Source organism: Hyperolius riggenbachi, chromosome 1 (assembly GCF_040937935.1).
Source record: "Hyperolius riggenbachi isolate aHypRig1 chromosome 1, aHypRig1.pri, whole genome shotgun sequence".
In the NCBI taxonomy this organism is placed as follows: Eukaryota; Metazoa; Chordata; class Amphibia; order Anura; family Hyperoliidae; genus Hyperolius; species Hyperolius riggenbachi.
The window spans coordinates 216817332-216838834 of record NC_090646.1 but is presented as its reverse complement, the minus strand read 5'-3'; the positions used below and the strand labels follow the sequence as shown (position 1 = coordinate 216838834).

Genomic DNA, 21503 nt, shown 5'->3' with positions numbered 1-21503 from the left:
CTCGCTTCGGCAGCACGCAGACCCTCGGAACATATCCGACAAGAGTTTGTTGGATACTGAATGTTACATGGCCATGCTCCTCTTCATGCACAGCTGTGCTGCGCCTGGTCAAGTACAGCTGCACCTGAGCTTGATCCCTTAGGAGCGGCTGTGCTAGCGCGGGTGCAGCATGGCCGCACTCATGCATGGAAAGCAGTGCAGATGTGAACTTCTAGATGGTCCTGAGCAGTGGTGGTGGTCTGGAGGAGGATATGAAAAGCCTCTGCAGGATCCAGAGGCTTCCCTCTTTTTAGGCAAGTATCTCATTTTTTGGCTTAAGGATTACCTCAGGTTGCTAAATCACAAGCAATTTGTGTAACATTAAATAATACCTATGCAATGTCATAACTGATTTTGCCCATGTGAGGTGGTTCCACAAGAAATCAGGTGGACATTATTTATGGACGGTCAGCTGGCAATTCCCATGCCCAATACCTTATGACTAGATACTGTCGCTACAACTCCCTGTTTTGTCCCCTATTACTTATAAAAATAAAAACCTGCAGTCTATGAATGAATGTCCATTTAAGCCATCCAGTGCTCTGCTTGTTTGAATGAGTGCATCTGTATATCCTGCACATCCTTTCTGTTCCTCCTCACAGTAGGAGGAACGTGGCAGATGTGCAGGTCAACTTTGAAAAACAGGCTGCAATACTGGATGGCTTGTGAATTCTATGGTCACAAATGGGCTGTGATATTTTGTATGTGATGGGCATTATAAAGGCTCGGCACGATGTGATGTTTGAGTAAAGGGAACTGTACAACAGATGCATATAAAGACCTGCTGCAGCAGTTTGTGAATCATCTCATTTATTTGAATTAGCTTCATCTTCTGTTCCTTATCTGTGCTTGTTAGCGCTTCACCTTGATAGCAGAACTCCATACACCATCCTTACTTGCTGGAATCACAATCACCACGACATTAGGGAATTTGAATTTCCCATCTAGGCTTCCTTTTTTACCAGATGAATAGACTACTGAGAATATCTGGCAGCAAATTCAAATAATAAATAATACCGTACATCTCTATTGGTGTTTTAAAAAAGACACTGCAACCTTTTAGTGACTTTTGCCATAATCTGATATGACCCCCTTGACACTTTTGATTTTAGTTTCTGTTTCAGAATTATGATAAAGAAATAACATTATTGAACATTTTCAGCTACAAATGGTAATGATTCAATCTTGTTGAGTTTTTTTTAGAGTATATGTTAAGAATGGTCAGCTATCCAAGTTTGTAACCATATGGACTTATTGCCAAAATGTAAAAAAAAGGTGTTGTGGTAATTAGGCTGCTGGGGATAGCCGCATGTAGAATATTGGTAAATTACCAATCAGGGGGTAATCCTCATAGTAAAATGTTGGTAATTTTTACTGATATTTTACTATGGCCTAACCTAAACTTACTCTCACATTAGCTCTACTTCTACTGATGCATAACCCTAACCCATCCCCCCAGGTGATGCCTAACTCTAACCAACCGCCCTGCCCTCAAGCTGCGATGCCTAATCCTAGCCGACACCCCTCCCCCATGATGTCTAATCGTAATTGCCATTGACTAACTGCAACTGACCCCCTCAGCGGATGCCTAACTCTAACCAACCCCACTTAGACTTAGAATTCATGCATAAATGTGTATAGGGGGAACATTTTTAATAACTCGAATGGTAGTTAAATGTAGTGAATGTAAACAAAAAAAAAGTGTTTCCCTTTGATGTACGTTGCACTTTGATTTATAGCAATGCCTTATTTTCATGTACTCAGTGTTATATGAAGACAGTCTACCTATAAGTCATTGATACTGATACTCAAACACTTTTCAACAACTTTATAGTTACAGCATTGGTAAATTAGGTTGGTTTAAGGGACCCATACACCTAACGATTTTCCCGCCGAAATACGGCCGTTTCGATCACAGTGATCGAAACGGGCGTGAAATCGCCGCGCACACCGCTGACAGAACGATGGATTTCCGTCTGAAATCTATCGTTCCCGTCGATCCATCCGTGCGGAAGATTTTTCTTGGGTCGGGAGCGGGTCGGGAGTGCGTCGATAGCGCGTTCGAATGCCCGACGACCGCTGCAATACAGCGGGTATACATTACCTGCTCCGCCGGCGCGAGTCCCCTGGTCCATCGCTGTCTTCTCCGCCTGGTCCCGGCATCTTCTCTGCAGCAGCTTCCGCATCCCGGCATCCGGCATAACTTCCTGTGTCTATTTGAACTTCTGCTGTCACTGGAGTGACAGAAAGTTATATGCGGATGCCAGCCGGGAGCCGATGCGGAGAAGATGCCTGGACCAGGCGGAGAAGACAGCGGTGGACCAGGGGACTCGCGCCGGCGGAGCAGGTAATGTATGCAGGGGGGGGGGGGGGGGCGGCAGCAGCACCACCACCACAGATTGTGATCGGTTTCAGGCTGAAATCGATTCACAATCTGTTTGCAGTAAAGGTGGTCATACGATCCCTCTCTGATCAGATTCGATCAGAGAGGGATCTATCTTTTGGTCGAATCTGATGGCAAATCGACCAGTGTATGGCCACCTTAACACTATATTTCTTTGAATTGAAAATTGATTTTTACATAGGTTAGACATGCAGCACTCCATAAGGAACGCAGGGAAGGCAAAACCTGTGCAGCAAGAACTATGGTACTATCAACATTTAAACTGAGAAAAAAAAAATTACAGCCCAATAAAACACAAAGTGTGCAGATTATACTTTTACCAATAATAGAAAAACAATAATAGAAAAACAAAAACATAACAAATGTAAAGCAAAAACATTTAAACAATCGTTTTACAGTATTCTCTAATGCCATTCAGTTCACACAAGTAACACTGAAAGTAAACTTTCCCGATGTATAAAGTGCCATTATTTTCTTCTTTACTAATCTACTTTGTCTCCATCGTATTGTACATATACATATAAAGTCATAATCATCTAACGAATGCCTACTACAAATGGACAAAACTTCAAGCACAATCCAAGTCATAAGTCTTGGCTGCTGCTCCTAGCTGTCTGTTTCTCCATGCACATTCTCCATATGCACCTTGAGGTAGTCATTTCTGGTAAACTTCTTGTGACAAAGCTGGCACTCCGCCATAGGACGATTAGGATTGTGTGTCAGCTTATGTCGGATAAGCATTTTTTTTAGACTAAAGGACAAGTCACAAACCTAAGGAAAAAAAGTAGATATTATCCAAAAAAAGAAGTGAAGGATATGTGAGCAGAGGCAACAATAACAAATAACTGTTCCCATCTCCATTCTAATACGTGGCCTTAGTTGCGCTTTATTAATTGTCAACGTAACTCACCACCGATCATGCAAATAATTTGAATTATTACTTTTACCATTTTAGCGGATTATAAAGAGAACCTGTAACAAAAAAAAGTTCCCCTGGGGAGTACTCAACTTTGGGAGGGGGAAGCCTCAGGGTCCCAATGAGGCTTACCTCACTCCTGTAGCTGCAGGCAGTCCAGCGCTGGCTCCCCTGAAGAGTCCCGGAATCCTCCCTCGACAAGGCTGACAAGCGCTGATTTATTTACCTCTCTTGGCTCAAGCGGGGGCGCTGTGGTGGCTCTCCGCATGGAGATAGCGAAAATAGCCGATCTCCGTCGGGTCCGCTCTACTGCGCAGACGTAGGAGACTTGCGCCTGCGCAGTAGAGCGGTCCGATGGAGGTTGGCTATTTTTGTCTATCTCTGTGGGAAGAGCAGATACTGCGCTTGCGCTGGAGCCAAGGAGGTAAATATTTATATCGCCACCACCGCTCCTGGAGGTTTTTCGCCGCCTCCGGACCGAGGAGGACAGGGGAAGCCTCAATAGGATCCGGAGGCTTCCCCCAGGGGAGGTTTTTCTCAGTAGAGGTTTTCTTTAAGGGCAGTGGCCGGTCCACCACTTACACAACTAGCCATTGCTATGCGAAAAACAAATAGACACTCCAAGTAAATGGGCACATGACATGTCTGCATTGAGTAGCTCAAACCATTTTTACTAAACCCAGTGCAAACGGGCCTGTGCCACCAGATGAGTTGAGAAACAAAAGTTCCCGGATTTACAGATCTGCTAGTCGGAATTCTTATGTGCAGGGGAAGGAATACTATACACCTGTATGTGATGGTACACTTTAACCACTTTATCCACCACTACAGTATATCTATGTCCTCTGTGACTTCATCTAAGCTACAAGGACGTAAATGTAAGTCGTGTAGCTGAAGCACAGTTGTGCACGACTGGGCATTGCTGCTGTGCACTCCTCCGGTACTATCTGCTGCAGCACTAATTGGTGGAAAGAATATATGTTCCCTGAGCCAATGAGATTGATCTTTACCATTAAAAATACTTTTATCTTCTTAGTTCATAGTGTAAAATACACACTGTAGCATTATTTCAGAATCAGCTATCACCATAAATTGTGATAGGAACATAATATAAGTTTTGTGATAAACGGTAGAAACAGCCAAACAAACTGTGCGCACCACTTTTTATTTTTAAACTGGAATTGATAAAACTAAGAATGAATGTGTTTTTTTAGTTTTTTCCTCTTTTTTCCCATTAAAATGTATAGAAAACAAAATTATTCAAGGGAAAAAAGCCATACAATGAAAGCCTAGTTTGTCTTGAAAAGAACAATATATATTTCATTTACCAGACATAAGTAGGGATAAAATTATTGATGATTAAATAGAGACATAGCTTAAAGTGTCAGAACTGCTCAGGTCCATAAGGGGGAAACAAGGTCTGGATGCGAAGTGGTTAAAGAATCTCTACTTACATCACATTGGAATGGTTTTTCTCCCGTGTGAGTCCTCATGTGTTCATCTAGTCCCCGTTTCTGGCTGAAGGCCTTGTTACATTCTGAGCACTGGTAAGGCTTCTCCTGTATACAATGACAGAAATAGAAATGGAGGTTATTCTAGAACCAGAATTGTGTTATACAATATACTTTCTTGACAGCAGTGGTAGGCTTTTTTTTCTTTTAAAGAGAACCCGAGGTGGGTTCTAAGAATGCTAACAGCACACGGAGGCTGGGTCTGCATATACTGCCCAGCCTCTGTTGCTATACCGATCCCCCCTAAGCTCCCCCTGCACTCTGCTATGCCCCATAAATCACCCAGCCGTGCTGTCGACACACAGCGTGTCGCAGCAGGCTGTTTACTTCTGTAAGTGTCAGTCTCGCCGCTCCCCCGCCTCCTCCATAGCTCCGGTCCCCGTCTGATTGGAGGGAAGGAACGAGGGGATCTACTACACAGTAATTATTTTAAAGCTGAGAGTAACACGTCATTGTCTAACACTTAATCACATAGCAGCATTCTCGGTTTAGCTACTTCCTTTTACCCAACAACCAAACTACCACTATGGGCATTCTTAGAAAGTGTGAGTGTAGATTATTGTATTGAAAGTGCAAAGCCTAACACCTCTGTATTGCCTCCTCCTTTTTTTTCCTTATACCAGTCTGTTGTCCATCGTCTCTCAAAGAGTTAAAAATATGCATAAATAGAATTAATCAAGGATAAAGGCTATTTCTTAAAATGCGGAAAATATATGTAAAACATATGTTTCCTTAAGTAACCTGAGCAAAAAATACAGTAAAGCTGAACAATCCAACATAATAAACAATGTAAACCTATATAAACTCCCTTAAAGAGACACTGAAGCGCAAAAAAAAAATTATGATATAATGAATTGGTTGTGTAGTACAGCTACGAAATGAAGGAGCTGAGACATAAGTCTAATATTTGTTTCCAGTACAGGAAGAGTTAAGAAACTCCAGTCGTTATCTATGCAAATAGCCATTGAGCTCTGCGACTTTGAAAGTTGCAGAGAGCTGTGACTTCGGATTAGGTTATCTCAGCTGTATTGTGTTTTTCTTTTGCAGAGAACAGTTCAGGACAGGTCAAAAGTTCACTGCCTGTTCTGTAAAAACTTTTAGGGCCTGTAGAATGCTGAGTAATGCGTAAACTGCAAATATTTGAGAATGATGCAATGTTTTAAAAAAAAAGCTGTATAACTGAAAATAAAAATATGAGAATATTTTTTTTTGCAACCAATGTTCTAGTAATTACCCCTACTACACAACCAATTCATGATATCATAATTTTTTTTACTTCAGTGTCTCTTTAATGATAGATGTAAAAATGTACAGGATGAAGAAGTGGAGTGTGTCAGTGTGTTGCAATGTGAAAATTGCCCTTGAGCATACTGAGGATTGAAGACCATTGCTATAATTCATACAGCATTGCCACATGCGGTAATGCAGAAAACAGCTGACTTTACCGAGCACTTAGCAAAATGTCAATTCATAAAAGCAGTTACTGCATGAAAAGCTGAAATTCCCGAGTAGTGAGGTAAATTACTGCCTTATGCGGTGATTAACTCAACACATGTCAGTAAATGTCAATTCATAAAGAATAGAGCAGGCAGTAATGGCACGGAGAATACCGCCTGCTTTCAAGAGATGATAAGAGAGCCTTAACAGCAAAGTTAATGGAGACAGATCTCCCAGGCAGCAGCAGAGCGATCGGAACAGACTGTGTTTTTTAACCTCTTGGGTACCTGTTTTCAAATGTATTTCACATCAGAAAGCCTGCATGTGTAAAGTTTTTTGAAGTTCTTCTAAGCTGTGGCAATTAGATAGATTGTTTAGAAAGACTAATAGTCAGATTCAGAGCAGATTCAGGATAAGGAGAGGCAGTATAACAAAAAATGCACAGTTGGGGATGCCTCTTTTATTGTAATGCTGTCTTTGCACAGAGAACAGGAATGTAACAATGCTGTAACAATGTTACCGACAGCTGGGCTTTGGGAAAATACCGCATTTCTATCGCAACTGTGAAAATGTTTATGAATAAGCACACAGAAGTCTAAAATACCGAATGCAGTATTTTCCCGCCTAGATAGCCCATGTGTTTAAAAAGGTTAATAAGTTCACTTGAATTATTTTCTCTTAGGAGTTTTATCCATGTGCCATACTGATCTTTGCAGGCTGCAAAGGAAATTGTTCTTTTACCTCTGACTTCAGGAAATAAAAGGCTTAAGGTGGCCATACATCGGGCGACTTGGCGGCCGATCGACCATCCGATTGGATTATTATAATCGAATTCGATGAAAATCCAATGCCGTCAAGTTCATGCCTGACCAATAATGTGACAAATTATGGGACGGAAACTGGTCGCATTGTTGATCGCGCATGCTGCAAGATGTTTGGCCTCCTTGCTCGATCAGGTGTGTGGCGGGAACGGCATACAATTTCGCGGCTAACGTGATGAAATCCCCGGGTTGACCCCCCCCCCCCCCCCGTGCAAGGTATACATTACCTGTGCGCAGCCTGCGCTTGTCCCTCTGCTGCTCCGAGCACACTGCGCTCTTCATACACGCGCGCTCCGTGTGGTTTCATAGTAAGGGCATGCGTGTGACGTCATACACACATGCCCTTACTAGGAAACCACATGGGGCGCACATGTATGCAGAACGGAGGAATCCCGGAAACCAGTGGGGGACAAGTAGAGGCTGCGAACAGGTAATGTATACTTTACACTGGGCACCGGGGGACATTTTTCATTAGGGCACTGCGTCAGGGCGCACAAGGCCGATTCCGGATCAGTTTGAGCATGAAATAGATCAGGAATTGGCCTGCGGTGTATCGACAGCTGACAGATCTATTTATAATCAGATTCGATTAGAGAGATTTGTCACTTGGTCAAATCTGCTCATACATCGCTAGATATATGGCTACCTTTACTTATATCAGGGTGCTCTTTCTGTAATTGTATTTTCCTGACTGTATAGCTTTCTCATTCAAATGGATTAAATTATTACGCAAGATGGCTGCTGGCAAACTATTTGCTCTGACCAGGGGTAGAGGCAAAAGTGATTTTCACAAAGAGGACAATTCTATGTAATTAGTCAATAGTTTTTACCCTCTTGTAGATGGTGTCTATCAGGAGCCATCTAAAATATTATGAATGTTATTTATTGAGTATATAGAATACCTGCAATTGCATATTTTTGTTTTTCCAAGAAAACATATGAAATTAATATTTTGAAAGTCGACTGCTAGTCCCATTAAGACCCCATAAAGGTCACAGCACTATACTTGGTGACATTGACATTATCTAGCTACTTCATGACACTGACTATGCCATGTCCCTGGGAGAGCCTAATATTCTATTTTTCAATATACTTTTTTTTAACAAGCACAGCAGACAAATATACTGTAAGACTTTCTGATGGTATCTGATATTTAAAATTAAAGATAATCTGTATTGTTAAAATCGCACAAAAGTAAACATACCAGTGCGTTAGGGGACATCTCCTATTCCCCTCTGTCACAATTTCGCCGCTCCCCGCCGCATTAAAAGTGGTTAAAAACTGTTTTAAAAAGTTTGTTTATAAACAAACAAAATGGCCACCAAAACAGGAAGTAGGTTGATGTACAGTATGTCCACACATAGAAAATACATCCATACACAAGCAGGCTGTATACACCCTTCCTTTTGAATCTCAAGAGATCATTTGTGTGTTTCTTTCCCCCTGTTCTCATGCACTAAAGTTTCAGGCTGCTTGTTTCTTCCTGCAAACAGCTTTGCCCTTGTCTGAATTTCCATAGTATGTGAAAGCCCAGCCAGCTCAGAGGACGATTTATCCAGCTTGTAAAAGATAAGAGAGAAGAGAGAAGCTGCCCTAATCTAAATAATACACAGGCAGTGTGCATAGAGGGGCCTGGAAGGGGGAGTTCATAGCAGAACCACAACACTGAAGAACTTGGCAGCCTTCCAGACACAGGCCGACAAGTCTGACAGGGGAAAGATACATTGATTTATTACAGAAACTGTGATAGCAGAAAGTGCTGCAGTAAGCCAGAACACATTAGAATAGCTTTTGGAACTTGTAGGATGATAAAAAACAGGATGCAATTTTTGTTACGGAGTCTCTTTAAAGAGAACCAGAGATGAAGCACCCTCTTGTATTTTACCTTATAAATCAGTGGGAACATGACAGTAAACACCTAATCTGCCCTTTGTTTCATTGTTCTCTGTGTAATCTGACTGTTATCACGTCTGATAAGAATCCCCGACTGAGAAGTCAGGCTGCTCCGTCTAGCTTTGCTATGGAAATATTATAGCTAAGTCTGTCTTCTGTGGTGTTATTTCAAGCCCAAGCCTGCCCCCTTGTGGCTTTGCTATAATGACTCAGCAATAATCATTCCCAGCAAAGCCAGATTTAATTGCTCAGTCTGGGATTCTTGTGACTGCTGCTAACAGACACTTTTAGCAGTGAGGATGAAACAGACAGCATGGTAAGTGTTTTCTCTAATGTTCTTACTGATATACATGGTAAAATACACAAGGGTGCTTCGTCTCTGGTTCCCTTTAAGCAAGCATCTCTTTATAACAAATTCAATACCTATACAATATTTTGATTTGAAAATGCTAGTCATGATTTATAAATAGTGTTGGTGTTTGAATACAGGTTATTGCTTTACGTGAAGTGCAACTTGAGGCACAAATAAGTCCTCTTGACCCTGTTCACTTCACTGGGTGCTGCAGTGTGCTGATGGGCGAATTTGGGTTTCTGAATTTCAATACCTCTCAATTTGAATAAAAACACTATTTATAAAGGTAACTTACATTCTTATTGACATGACACCCTTCAAAACCCTGTTTTTTTAGGAGACGTGACTACAGTCCTGCCTATCATGTTGGTGTTCTAGAAGAGAGTCATCTATGAGGGTAGAGATACCATTATCCCCTAGTTCTATGAAGAATTGGTCAATAGCTTTTTTTTCTCAGCATGCCTCAACTAAATACAGCAATAGTCAAATCTAGACCGTTTCACTCTATTAAGCTGAATACTCATCTTGCGACGGAGGAAGATGGATCCCAGCTTCATCCCATGACAATGACCATCCCCCGATTCATGTCACTGCTGGCGGTTATACGCAACGGCACATGATGGGCGCGAATAAGAGTTCAAGCGATCATGGTACTTTGTGCGGGTGTCGCCTGTGATTTTAAAGTTCTGATGTGATGAACGCTGTCGCCGCGTGTTACAAAACACTGTTCACCCAATCGTGTGCCTGGAAAGGATCGCTCAAAAAATCAAAAGTCGTCAGAAAAATAATCTAAAAAATCTCGTAGTAGGTAGGAGGCTTTAGCTTTCTGCTACTTGATCTATAGCTTTCAAATCTCCCACAATACCTTTTGCTACCATTACCCATAACTTTAAGATAACAACTCACTCTATCACTTTTCACAACTACCATATTTCTATAGAAACTGTCAAGATATATTTAGCACAGGTCACACACTCTGTGCCGTCTGTTACTTCAGCTGTGCCTTTCAAGTGTCCAAAAACCCTTTGCTATAGTTACGAACTACAACCTGTCCTCTCTCTGCCCTAATTATTAGAATGTATTTATATACTGATTGGTGTGTACTTGTGCAGCTTATAGAATTATTTAAAAATAATTATTTATGATTTTAGTGGTGAACATTGTTGAAATGCCACAATCTGTGCAAAGTAGTCTCCATCAGTATGCATTTCATAATTTAAACATCCTTTTTTTTCATAATCAAGCAGTAATATTTTTTTTACATGCAAAAATATGCATAGTGATACAAAAGACAAAACTCTAATATATCTCTCTTCCATAATCAAGCCTCAAATATATTAGCATTTGTCAATTCAACAAACCTCACCAAGTCAGAAGATGAACCAAGACGAAGCACGATTTTTTTTTCTATGTTTCATTCAAACTTGCAATATCTTACATAATTCGATATGTAGTAGCAATAGAAGCATTATTGTAACTTCAACATGTCAAAGGTAATTTCATAAAGCAACATATACATTTTTATTTTTTCCTAATGAAACAAAGTGAGTAAAAAAAGCAGGCAGAAGCAAAATAATTAGTTTTAACCATAAGTTAAAGCGGAGCTGAACCCAAAAATCCTCTCTGCACTAAAAGATATGCAACAGCATAATAACCTTTAAACAAAAACATCTGTTTGTTACAGCGGATACAAATCCTAAAATAAATCTGCATTGTTTCTACTCCCTAATTCATGGAGGCAGACATATGGTTAACAGCCTGTGCTTTAAAATAAGCTTATCTGCCATCTCTGCCGTGGCAGTCATGTGAGATGGTTAGAGATCAAATTACACCTTGTTATTAAACATAAATGAGGATGAATTAAACAGGCTGAACTTTTTTAACACATTCAGGGTACATTTCTCTATGTTTTCCTTCTGTCCTTTGCAAGGGTTCACGTCAATTTTAAGTTGATGATGACCAACAATCTTAACCCACTAATAATCTAGATAACAAGTGAACCATCTTATCTAGTGGTGATACAAATTGTGATGTTAGAATGTTACGAAGTTTGATATAAAGAATTTAGGGTGATAGCTAAATCAGATAAAAAACTCTATAGTTTGGTCTTTTTTGGGGGGCACCTTCTGTACAAATAGGCTTGTTTTCAGTAATTGTGTGAGGGAGACCTGCAGCGACTCTGTAGATGCAAAGAGCTGCCATACTTGAGCATTCTGGACAGCTTTTTTGCATATCTATTGCACTTGCATAAGCCGCTGCAGGGTGGTTCAATTGTACACCCTACACAATACTGTTTTGATTTTATAAAAGAAATAATAGTGCTGTGCAACCAAAGTCTTCAGGGCTAGCCACACCCCACAGCTTGTGCGCTCAGACCAGCTAACTATTCGTACATTCTGACAGTGAACTGTGGGGGGGATAGGCAAAGACACCCACTTTGGTCTGCAATCTATGCACCAACATATATTTTAAAACCTATAAGTATTGCAAATAAAGGATGTAGTAGTCTTTTAGTAGACCTGTGACAACAAGGTGGTGTGAACTATGACACCACTCTAGTACATTTGTAGGAACCTTGAGTCAGATCTTGACTCCCGTGTTGCATCATTCCAATAGATATCAACTCTATAGAGGATTTTACTGAGCCCTTTATTTTTTGTCCCCTCAATGCACAATGCTCCCATAAGAATTAAGATAGTTGAGTACTGTACCAATGCTAGACCACAGTCAAAGGAAACATTCAGTTGCCATAGTGGGTGGTGGAGGGATGATGGTGAAACGCATGATGGTGTTGCTTCCAGTAGGAGAGCGAATGGAACCGTGATCTCACCCAAGATGATCTGACACGCCATTTTTTTTTTTGACACACGAAGTCAGGGCTGTATTTTTTTGTCTACAGTATTAATTCAATTTTTTATTTCAAAATGAATTTTAATTCTTTAGCCATGAAGAACTGAGTCATCACTGCTGAACCTACGCCTCCCTCTGCCCTCCCCCCATGTCTCCTCAGGGCCCTTTTACACTTAATCAGTTAGTATGCGTTAATGTGCGTCAGAATGCATTCTTTCCATAGCAGTGCATTGTGAAAAAGATTTCAGTTAAAATGTGTATAGTGGGAACTGTGCCATAGGAAAACATGGGCATTACTTTGAAAATCCGTTTTCCTTTAGTTATAACTGAGAGTAACTGATTAAGTGTAAAAGGTGCCTTAGGGATGACAGATGATTGCCAAGTGCGACTGGTGGTGCCCTAGTATGGCAGCCTCGGCTCTTGGCTTTCGGATATTATCCCCCCCCCCCCCATTCTTCTGGGACCTATTTGAGCCAAAGCCAATTCCAGGTACACTTCCGGGTTTTATACTTGGCAAAATAAAAAAATGATTCTGATTCAGTAGCAGCTGTGTAGTGCTCCAGAAAAGCAGTAGCTTGCACCTTTGGCATTCTACTATTGTTTGTCCAGTGTTTAGGTGATCCTGGTTGCGCTGAGGTGAGGGATCCCAATGTGGAATCCCTCACCTTAGTAAATGTAAACTGATCTGTATACTGATTAGAAATAATCAATGAAATGTGAGTGTTTCAGCCTTGACACACATTTGGTTGCAATCTACATGCAGACTGAAAGCAGACCAACCAAAATTGGCTGCCCATGTGTGTGATTGGACCAATTTTAATCCTTATACAGACCGAAACCAAAACTTGCATCAACTCAAACATTTGCAAATTGCAGATCATTTCTAATTGTACCCCCCCCCCCTTCCACCCTCCTTAAAGAAGAGTGAGTAATTAAATTTTAAAGCTTTAGTTTAGTTCTCTAAATACAGCGAAACATAAGGTACAGGAAAGCATACTTACAGCACAGAAATATATATGGATTTTAATGAAAATTGTGTCATGTGCATATTTTTATTATCTGCATGGTTTTTCTAACCATCACAATGTCAATGTATTTCTTTAATTTTGATGTCTGAATGTAGAACAGCTGAACTAATAACTTTCATTTTAAATGTCATTAACATACATTTTCCATATTCACATCATAGAACTCATCACTAAAGCAAAAAACTTGGAATGCTGTTTTATGGCTTATAAAAACTGACCAAAGAAACACATTTCCTCACAAATGGCTTATGTTTCCACACTGATCTCTCTATCCCTGGAGGGGTTAACGCTTCCTTCCTTCACAACACTCTGGAATCATACAGATGGCACACTGTCCTCGACAATGGCTCTCTTCACAAGGGAGCATGATGAAATCTCTATAATATCTGTAAAACACAGCTTAATGAAGTACAAATATTAGGAGTGGAAAGCCCTGAATATGTCATGATCAGTTTATGGCAGCCACAGTTTTTTTCTCTTTCTGCCGGGTTGTGGAATGTTGAAATCTGCAGTGCAGAGCACACAAAACATTTATTATGGATGTTGGCGTATGGCTAGCATACCAGTTTTGCCAACTAATTTGCTCCACTGGTATCCGGGTATCTGAATTAGAATTTAGTCCGATGAAAAGTAGAGTGCGTTTCAGTTTTCATTTAATTTTGAAAGATATTATGTTAAAAAAGTGGCTTGGGATCATTAATTTCTATTTGAAAAATATGGGGCATATTCATGAAAGCCTGGCAAAATAACCGCAAACAAAGCACATAGTACATTTCAATTTTACCAGTATTTATGCCGTTGATGTAGCGCAACTCGCATTACCTAGGTAACGTGCATGTGCTGAGCATGACTTGCATAAATATCGGTAAAGTCCACAAGCATAGAGGGAGTTGCACACCATAAATGGAAATTAGGTGCATGGCCAGTATAATGACCAATGCAAAATTCCAAGATGTCCGCACACTCAGTCAAAAATAAACGTGGTTTATTCACGTAGTACATCAGACATCCATTTCAGTAACCATGGAAGTCTGGTGTGCTATGTGAATAAAGAATGTTTATTTTTGACTGAGTGTGCAGACCTCTTGGAGTTTTAAATATCAGTAAAGGTAGCAATTAATGCTATGTTTCTTTGGTCGATCGATTCTCCAATTCGATCGTAATATCGATAACATCAATCCATTTTCTGGGTCCATCAAAATTGGATAGCAGCTATTCTTCTGTTAGTGGGCCCCAACTCAATTGTCCAAAGAATCGCATCCTTACAGGACAACCGAGGTGACATGAAGAGTCAGACATGAGATAGACATGTGTATGTAGAGTGCCAACCACACAAATAACTATGCTGTGTTCCTTTTTTTCTTTCTCTGCCTGAAAAAGTTAAAAATCAGGTATGCAAGTGACAGTTTCTGTCCGGGTTGGGATCGGGTCGGAATGGGTCAGACTATAGCACAACCCTCTCTGATAAGAAAATACAACCAAAAAACACTTTTCTGTCAGTAAATGGCTTCTGAGAGCAGGAAAGTGATAAAAAGGTAAAAAGGGTCAATAATTAATAGATTTGAGCTCTGGCATACTTCGATGAAGGTGTCATTGAGCAGAGACGATTAAACTAGATTTAAATATAAAATGAAACTGTAGGGTATCTAAAAAAAAAGTCATTTTTAGGAGGAAGAGGATAGATACTATTGTTTATCTCATCAGTTTATTTTCACCTTGGATGTCCTTTAATGGCCACCTAAAATTGATGTGTGCTTCCTGGGCACAGTAATTTAACCACAGCTTAGTGAATAAGCCTCATAATGTGATTTAAAAGCTCAGAACTCTACATATGAACCCACTTAGAGGTTCCGTTGTCATTTACTTGGCTATAACAATAGAGGTCTGGGTATGTCAGTTCTGTATGGCTCAGTTTACAGTTTGGTATAATCTGGTGTAAGGGCAGCAGGTTGTGAGACAGGCTTTTCTTTTCCAAGCAGAGATTACTTGAAGTTCCATCTGTTGCCTGCAAGTGTCACCTATTAACAAGCAATATCACATGAATAAAAACTATAAAATAAAACTATGCATATTGGCAGTGAGCAAAGTAATAGCAAGAAATGTTCTCACATGTTCCCCAATTTCACATGCTTGTAACAATAGCAAGAGAAGGCAGCCCGCAAGCCAGAATAAACAGCCTGAGAGCCGGAGAGTGATGGGAAGGAAATCTTGTGAATGGAATGAGAGATTCACTTTTAAGAAAAATAACTGCTAGAAACTTATCAGTGTAAATGGTAGGGCAAGATAATAATGTAATAATATTTACAATATTCATGCAATCATTATTTTTTACTGGAGAATAAAAACACAACTGTGGAAATATTCTCCTGTTCTATCTACGTGCACATTTTCATGTTTTTCAAGATAATAACTTCCAAAGCGGTCATAGGCTTGGCAGAGAACATTACGCTTGGTAGCCATTATAATACCGAGGTTGTCTGATGCGATATAGCCTGGTAGAGCTATTTATTTATTATAAAGTGTATTTTTTTTTATTAGAGATTAAAGATGGGGCCTAAAATTCACCTGCTATAAACAATGTTCATGGTGGTTGATCATGATTCATGATGGTTGAGTAAAACAATAGATTATAAAAAACGGAAAAGAGAGCTCAGAATTTCTGAACCTAGTTTCACTTTCTAATTTAAAAAGAGATTTTTTTATGCTAAGTTCACAGTGGGGTGTTGCACTCCAACTTTACAGAGGCATTTTACTGCAGAAAGCTGCACTGCAAAAGTGAATCTATGCAAAGTTCACAGTGCATCCAGTGTAATGAGATCCAAAGGACTACAGTATTCCAACACAACGTACGCAGCATGTTACTGCATAACTTGTGGGTTAACAGTGCCAGTGAAGCATACTTTTCATTGAATGTACTGTATGCTTCAATGCAATGTAACTTTTCCCCTCTGTTGCGCTCCTGTTTTTACAGGGAACGCTGCGCAGCTCCCACTGTGAACTTAACCACTTGACGACCAGGGGATTTATGGCTGATCTGTGCTGCGTGGGCTCTCCAGCCCGCAGCACAGATCAGGATAGAGCCAGGGCGATCAGACTTACCCCCTTTTTTCCCCACTAGGGGGATGTCCTGCTGGGGGGGTTTGATCGCCGCCGGCTTGCTGCGCTTTGCGGGGGGGGCTCTTCAAAGCCCCCCTCCGCAGCGTTCTCTGCGCTCCATCCCTCTCCCTCCCTCTCCCTCCCCCTGTGAGCTGCGCAGGACGGATATCTTGAAGGATAGGCTTCAGCCTATTATAGGCCGGCGATCCCCGGCCAATCAGAGGCTGGGGATCGCCGATCTGCCTTACGGCGCTGCTGCGCAGCAGCGTCGTATGATGTAAACAGCGGGGATTTCTTCCCGCGTGTTTACATTTTGCCGGCGAGCCGTGATCGGCGGCTCTCCGACTGTTCACGGAGACACCCTCTGTGAACGGACATGGAAACCCGCAGATGACCAGTTTACGCCAATCGGCGTTAGCTGGTCGTCAAGAGGTTAACCTTACACTGTAAGATCTGCTTAGAAAAAAGTCACATTGTGAAATAACAACAGGCTTGGGGATTTCCTTGATTTGTCGCTGGCTGTGTCTGTCCCTGCTATTGCTCATTTAGCTTTTTCTGGATCTACTGGAAGATACCTGGGGGATGCCTGCAGAAAATTAGGGGACCTGGTGGCTCTTACTTTGAAAAACAGAAGCATACTTGTCAGCGATGCACTGAACTACCTGCCAGCACAAGTAGACCCCGTTAAAGAGAGTCTGAAGCCAGATTAAAAATGGCTTTTTAGCTTATATTCAGCAGGGGCTTGCTAAAACGCCGCTATCCTGCGGCATAACGAGGGGTCTTTACCCCCTAAATCCCCTCCGTGGTGCCCGCCTTCGCTGAGAGGGGCGGGGAGAGGCGGAGATCCGCCGCTGACAGACGCGTGAGAGGCAGGGCTGCAGCTCATAGCCCTGCCTCACACGGAAGCGCACAGGGGCAGCAAAATCCACGACCAAGAAAGTCGTGGATTTTGCAGGGGGGATTTGGGTGGTAAAGACCCCTCATTATGCCGCGGGATAGCGGCGTTTTAGCAGGGGCAAACATGCCCCTGCTGAATATAAGCTAAAAAGCCATTTTTAATCTGGCTTCAGACTCTCTTTAACCTTCCTGGCGGTAACCCAAAATGTAGTTCGGGGTAAGCCGCGCAGGAGGATTTCTCAGGCCCTGCTGGGCCGATTTGCATCATTTTTTTTTGCTACACGCAGCTAGCACTTTGCTAGCTGCGTGTGCACTCCGATTGCCGCCGCTACCCGCCGATTCGCCGCTACCCGCCGCACCGCCGCCCCCCCAGGCCCCATGCGCTGCCTGGCCAATCAGTGCCAGGAAGCGCTGAGGGGTGGATCGTGATTCCCTTTGACATCACGACGTCGATGACGTCGGTGACGTCATCCTGCCCATCGCCATGGCGACGGGGGAAGCCCTAATGGAAATCCCGTTCAGAACCGGATTTCCGGACGGGTTGATCGAAGAGGGTGGGGGGATGCCGCTGTACAGCGGCTACCATGTAGCGAGCCCTAGGCTCACTACTTGATTTTAAAAAAAAAACTAAAAAAAAAAACTGCTGCGCTGCCCCCTGGCGGTTTTGAATAGACTGCCAGAAGGGTTAAACACTGTATTAAATGACAACTGAAGTAAGAGGTATATGGAGGCTTCCATATTTATTTCCTTTTAAACAATACTTGTTGCCTGGCTGTCCTGCTGATCCCCTGCCTCTAATACTTTAAGCCATATCACCTGAACAAGCATGCAAATTAGATGTTTCTGACATTATTGTCAGATCTGACAAGATTAGCTGCACGCTTGTTTCTAGTGTTGTTCAAACACTACTGCCGCCAAATAGATCAGCAGGTCTGCCAGGTAACTAGTATTGTTTAAAAGGGAATGAATATGGCAGCTTCCATATTCTTTCCACTTCAGTTGTCCTTTAAAGGTTTTCTTTTTATACATATATATATCTATATAAAATTGGCAAGTGTCTCTGCGTCAGTTTTTGTCCGTGTCAGTGGTTTTCAGCACTGCGCATGTGCATGGACAAGACGCAGAGACACTGCCGACGGTGCAGAGAGCCGGAGGATGGGAACAGAAGGGGCGGGCGTCTGTGCGCGTGGCCTGCCAACTCTCCTGACCTGAACCCCATAGAGAATCTGTGGGATATTGTGAAGAGAAAGTTGAGAAATGCAAGACTCAACACTCTGGATGAGCGTAAGGCCGCTATCGAAGCATCCTGGGCCTCCATAACACCTGAGCAGTGCCACAGGCTGATTGCCTCCATTTAACGCCACATTGAAGCAGTCATTTCTGCAAAAGGATTCCTGACCAAGTATTGATTGCATAACTGAACATAATTATTTGAAGTTTGACTTTTTTTGTTTTAGAAACACTTTTCTTTTATTGGTCGGATGAAATATGCTAATTTTTTGAGATAGGAATTTTGGGTTTTCATGAGCTATATGCCAAAATCATCAATATTAAAACAATAAAAGGCTTGAACTACTTCAGTTGTGTGTATTTGAATCTAAAATATATGAAAGTCTAATGTTTATCAGTACATTACAAAAAATAATGAACTTTATCACAATATGCTAATTTTTTGAGAAGATCCTGTGTATATATATGTATGTGTGTATATATATATATATATATATATATATATATATATATATATATATATATATATATATATATATATATATATATATATATAGTGGTTTGTAGAAGTATTCGGCCCCCTTGAAGTTTTCCACATTTTTGTCATATTACTGCCACAAACATGAAACAATTTTATTGGAATTCCATGTGAAAGTGGTGTACACGTGAGAAGTGGAAGTAACATTAGATTACACACAGGTGCACTCTAATTAGTAATTAGCACTCACCAGGCAATGTCTATGGGCAACTGACTGCACTCAGACCAAAGGGGGCTGGATAATTACGCACACCCCACTTTGCAGTTATTGATTTTTAAAAAATGTTTGGAATCATGTATGATTTTCGTTCCACTTCTCATGTGTACACCACTTTGTGTTGGTCTTTCATGTGGAATTCCAATAAAATTGATTCATGTTTGTGGCAGTAATATGACAAAATGCGGAAAACTTCAAGGGGGCCGAATACTTTTGCAAACCACTGTATATAATAAAATATTAAACACAGCCTTGCACCTTTGGTTGCTGATTCGTTGTACCTGTAACGATCGGTGAAGCACAGAGAGGTCTGATGACCGGTGATCTGCAGCATCACGGGGAATACAGACGTATACCAGATTATAAGTGATCTGCAGTCTCACCGATAATCCAATATACTAGCTAACCTTTGTTCACCTGAGTAGAGTGTAGTGTTTTGGTGTAACAGTAACAAGCCTCAGCGCAGTCGGAAGTACTGCGCTGATTCCTTCCGCAGATCTGGACTCTCCAAGACGGGAGGAGTCAGACTGATAGTAGGAAGGTTAGTCTGAAAGTGACACTCAGCAGGAGATGCCACTGACAGGACGGGGAACCGCCTCCAATAGTGAGGTCGGTTCTCGAGGTCGGACAAGCCAGGTCGATACACACAGACAGATAAGGTACAAGATCAGGAGGCAAAAGCAGAGTCGAAGTACAGGCAAGGTTTGGCAACAGGGTATCAGATATATCAAGGTACAAAATCAGGAGACAGAAGCAGGGTCCAGGACGAGCCGGGGTTCGGCAACAGAGTATCAGAGATATCGAGGTACAAGATCAGAGTTCAGGAGGATAGTCGAGACAGGCAAAGGGTCATAACAGATAATCACAATCAAACTAGTACTTTAGCTATCAACAGAATCTAGCTAAGTGTAGGATTACAGCTCCAGCTGGTCCCGGCACACTTGCGGATCTGACTACGGATCTGAGTGCTCCCACGTATGTGATCGCACGCCAGACAAGGAACAAGTGAACAGCCAGCAGTATATATACTCAAGGACCTTTCCAGGACCTCCCTAATTGCTGGACCAATGAAAGTTGTGGAAAATGTCAGCTGACCAGCCTGGTCAGCTGACTACTTCTGGCTGTTATATAAGCTCTGTCTCTGTGCGCGCGCTCGTGTCACTCTGAATCCTGGTGGACTATCAGTCCCAGCCACACCAGAACTGTCTTGTAATGTATCCTGAGCACCACATGTGGGGGCCGCTTCCAATGCAGATTCCGCCGTTTTCAATGCGGATTCCGCCGTTCCCAATGCGGATTCCGCCGCTCTGCCTAAGCGGCATGCGGCGGTTTTTCCGCGTTGTGACGTCCTGCTGGACGCGGAAACAGCCGCCTCACCTTGAGAGACGGCGGCTTTTCCGCGTTTCCTTACAGTACCATTGTTTTTCTTTTGTCTAAAACCCAACCTCCTAATTGTTCATACGATTTAGTGTTATTAGCTAGTTACTATGCCAATACCCCAATGAAACTAAAACCATCAATAAGCACTGCAGTTAGGAAGTATATAAATATAAAATATATCAAATTGCACACTTCCAATGGTGACTGCTGTGAAACAATTCTAATGAAAAATGTTTGAAATCTGGGTCTTCCTCTAGAAATTAGGGACGTTCTTCAACAACACGTTTCTCATATTCTTGTGCTGTGCCTGCAGTAACAGCATTAGGTGACGTCTGACTGCTGTCTTAATAACGACACAAAGATGATGTGCAAAACTCTCCCTTCTGACAAAACACTGCCAGTGGAGTTTTGCTATTATAAAGCAATATAGGAAAATGAAAATTCCTCTTTTATGAAGCAATATGATGAACAGAGATAAAGTATTTTTTACCAGGTGAGCATTATTATTTCCCATGGGAACTGATCTTGTTGTGTTGATAGCATCAGATCAAATTAAGAATATATTAAAGTAACATTAGCCACCTAGGCACTAAGCAGGTCATATAGTATGTCAGTGGGAATACTGTAACCAAACTATCTGCACCAGTTATGCACAGCTGAAAACATTAATACTCCATTATTTCATCGCAAAAAGTGAAAAAATATGCTCTCTGTTAAGAAAGTGGGCCTGATTTATTATTGCTGTGTTAAGCGTCAATAACCCGTTATCAGGAATAAAGTCTTGGTTGCTGATTCATTAAGTGATTCCCAGCCACCATCACTGAGCTTTATGTTGGCTTTAAAACATTGTAAAGCATTTTTTAGTGAAAGTGTTAAGCCTCAGTGATTACATAT

General features: G+C 41.6%; 1 protein-coding gene across 3 annotated transcripts in view; it reads right to left on the bottom strand.

The window, feature by feature from the left end:
- Positions 1 to 2768: 2768 nt before the first annotated feature.
- Positions 2769 to 21503, bottom strand: part of PRDM5 (PR/SET domain 5) — a 207581-nt gene continuing 188846 nt past the window's right edge. For all 3 annotated transcript variants that reach the window (XM_068270306.1, XM_068270326.1, XM_068270316.1), the window contains 2 exons: positions 4814 to 4918; positions 2769 to 3214 (listed from right to left, as the gene is read on the bottom strand). In XM_068270306.1, the coding sequence (XP_068126407.1) occupies positions 3050 to 3214; positions 4814 to 4918 (270 nt within the window). In that variant the 3' untranslated portion in view covers positions 2769 to 3049. The remainder of the gene's footprint in view (positions 3215 to 4813; positions 4919 to 21503) is intronic.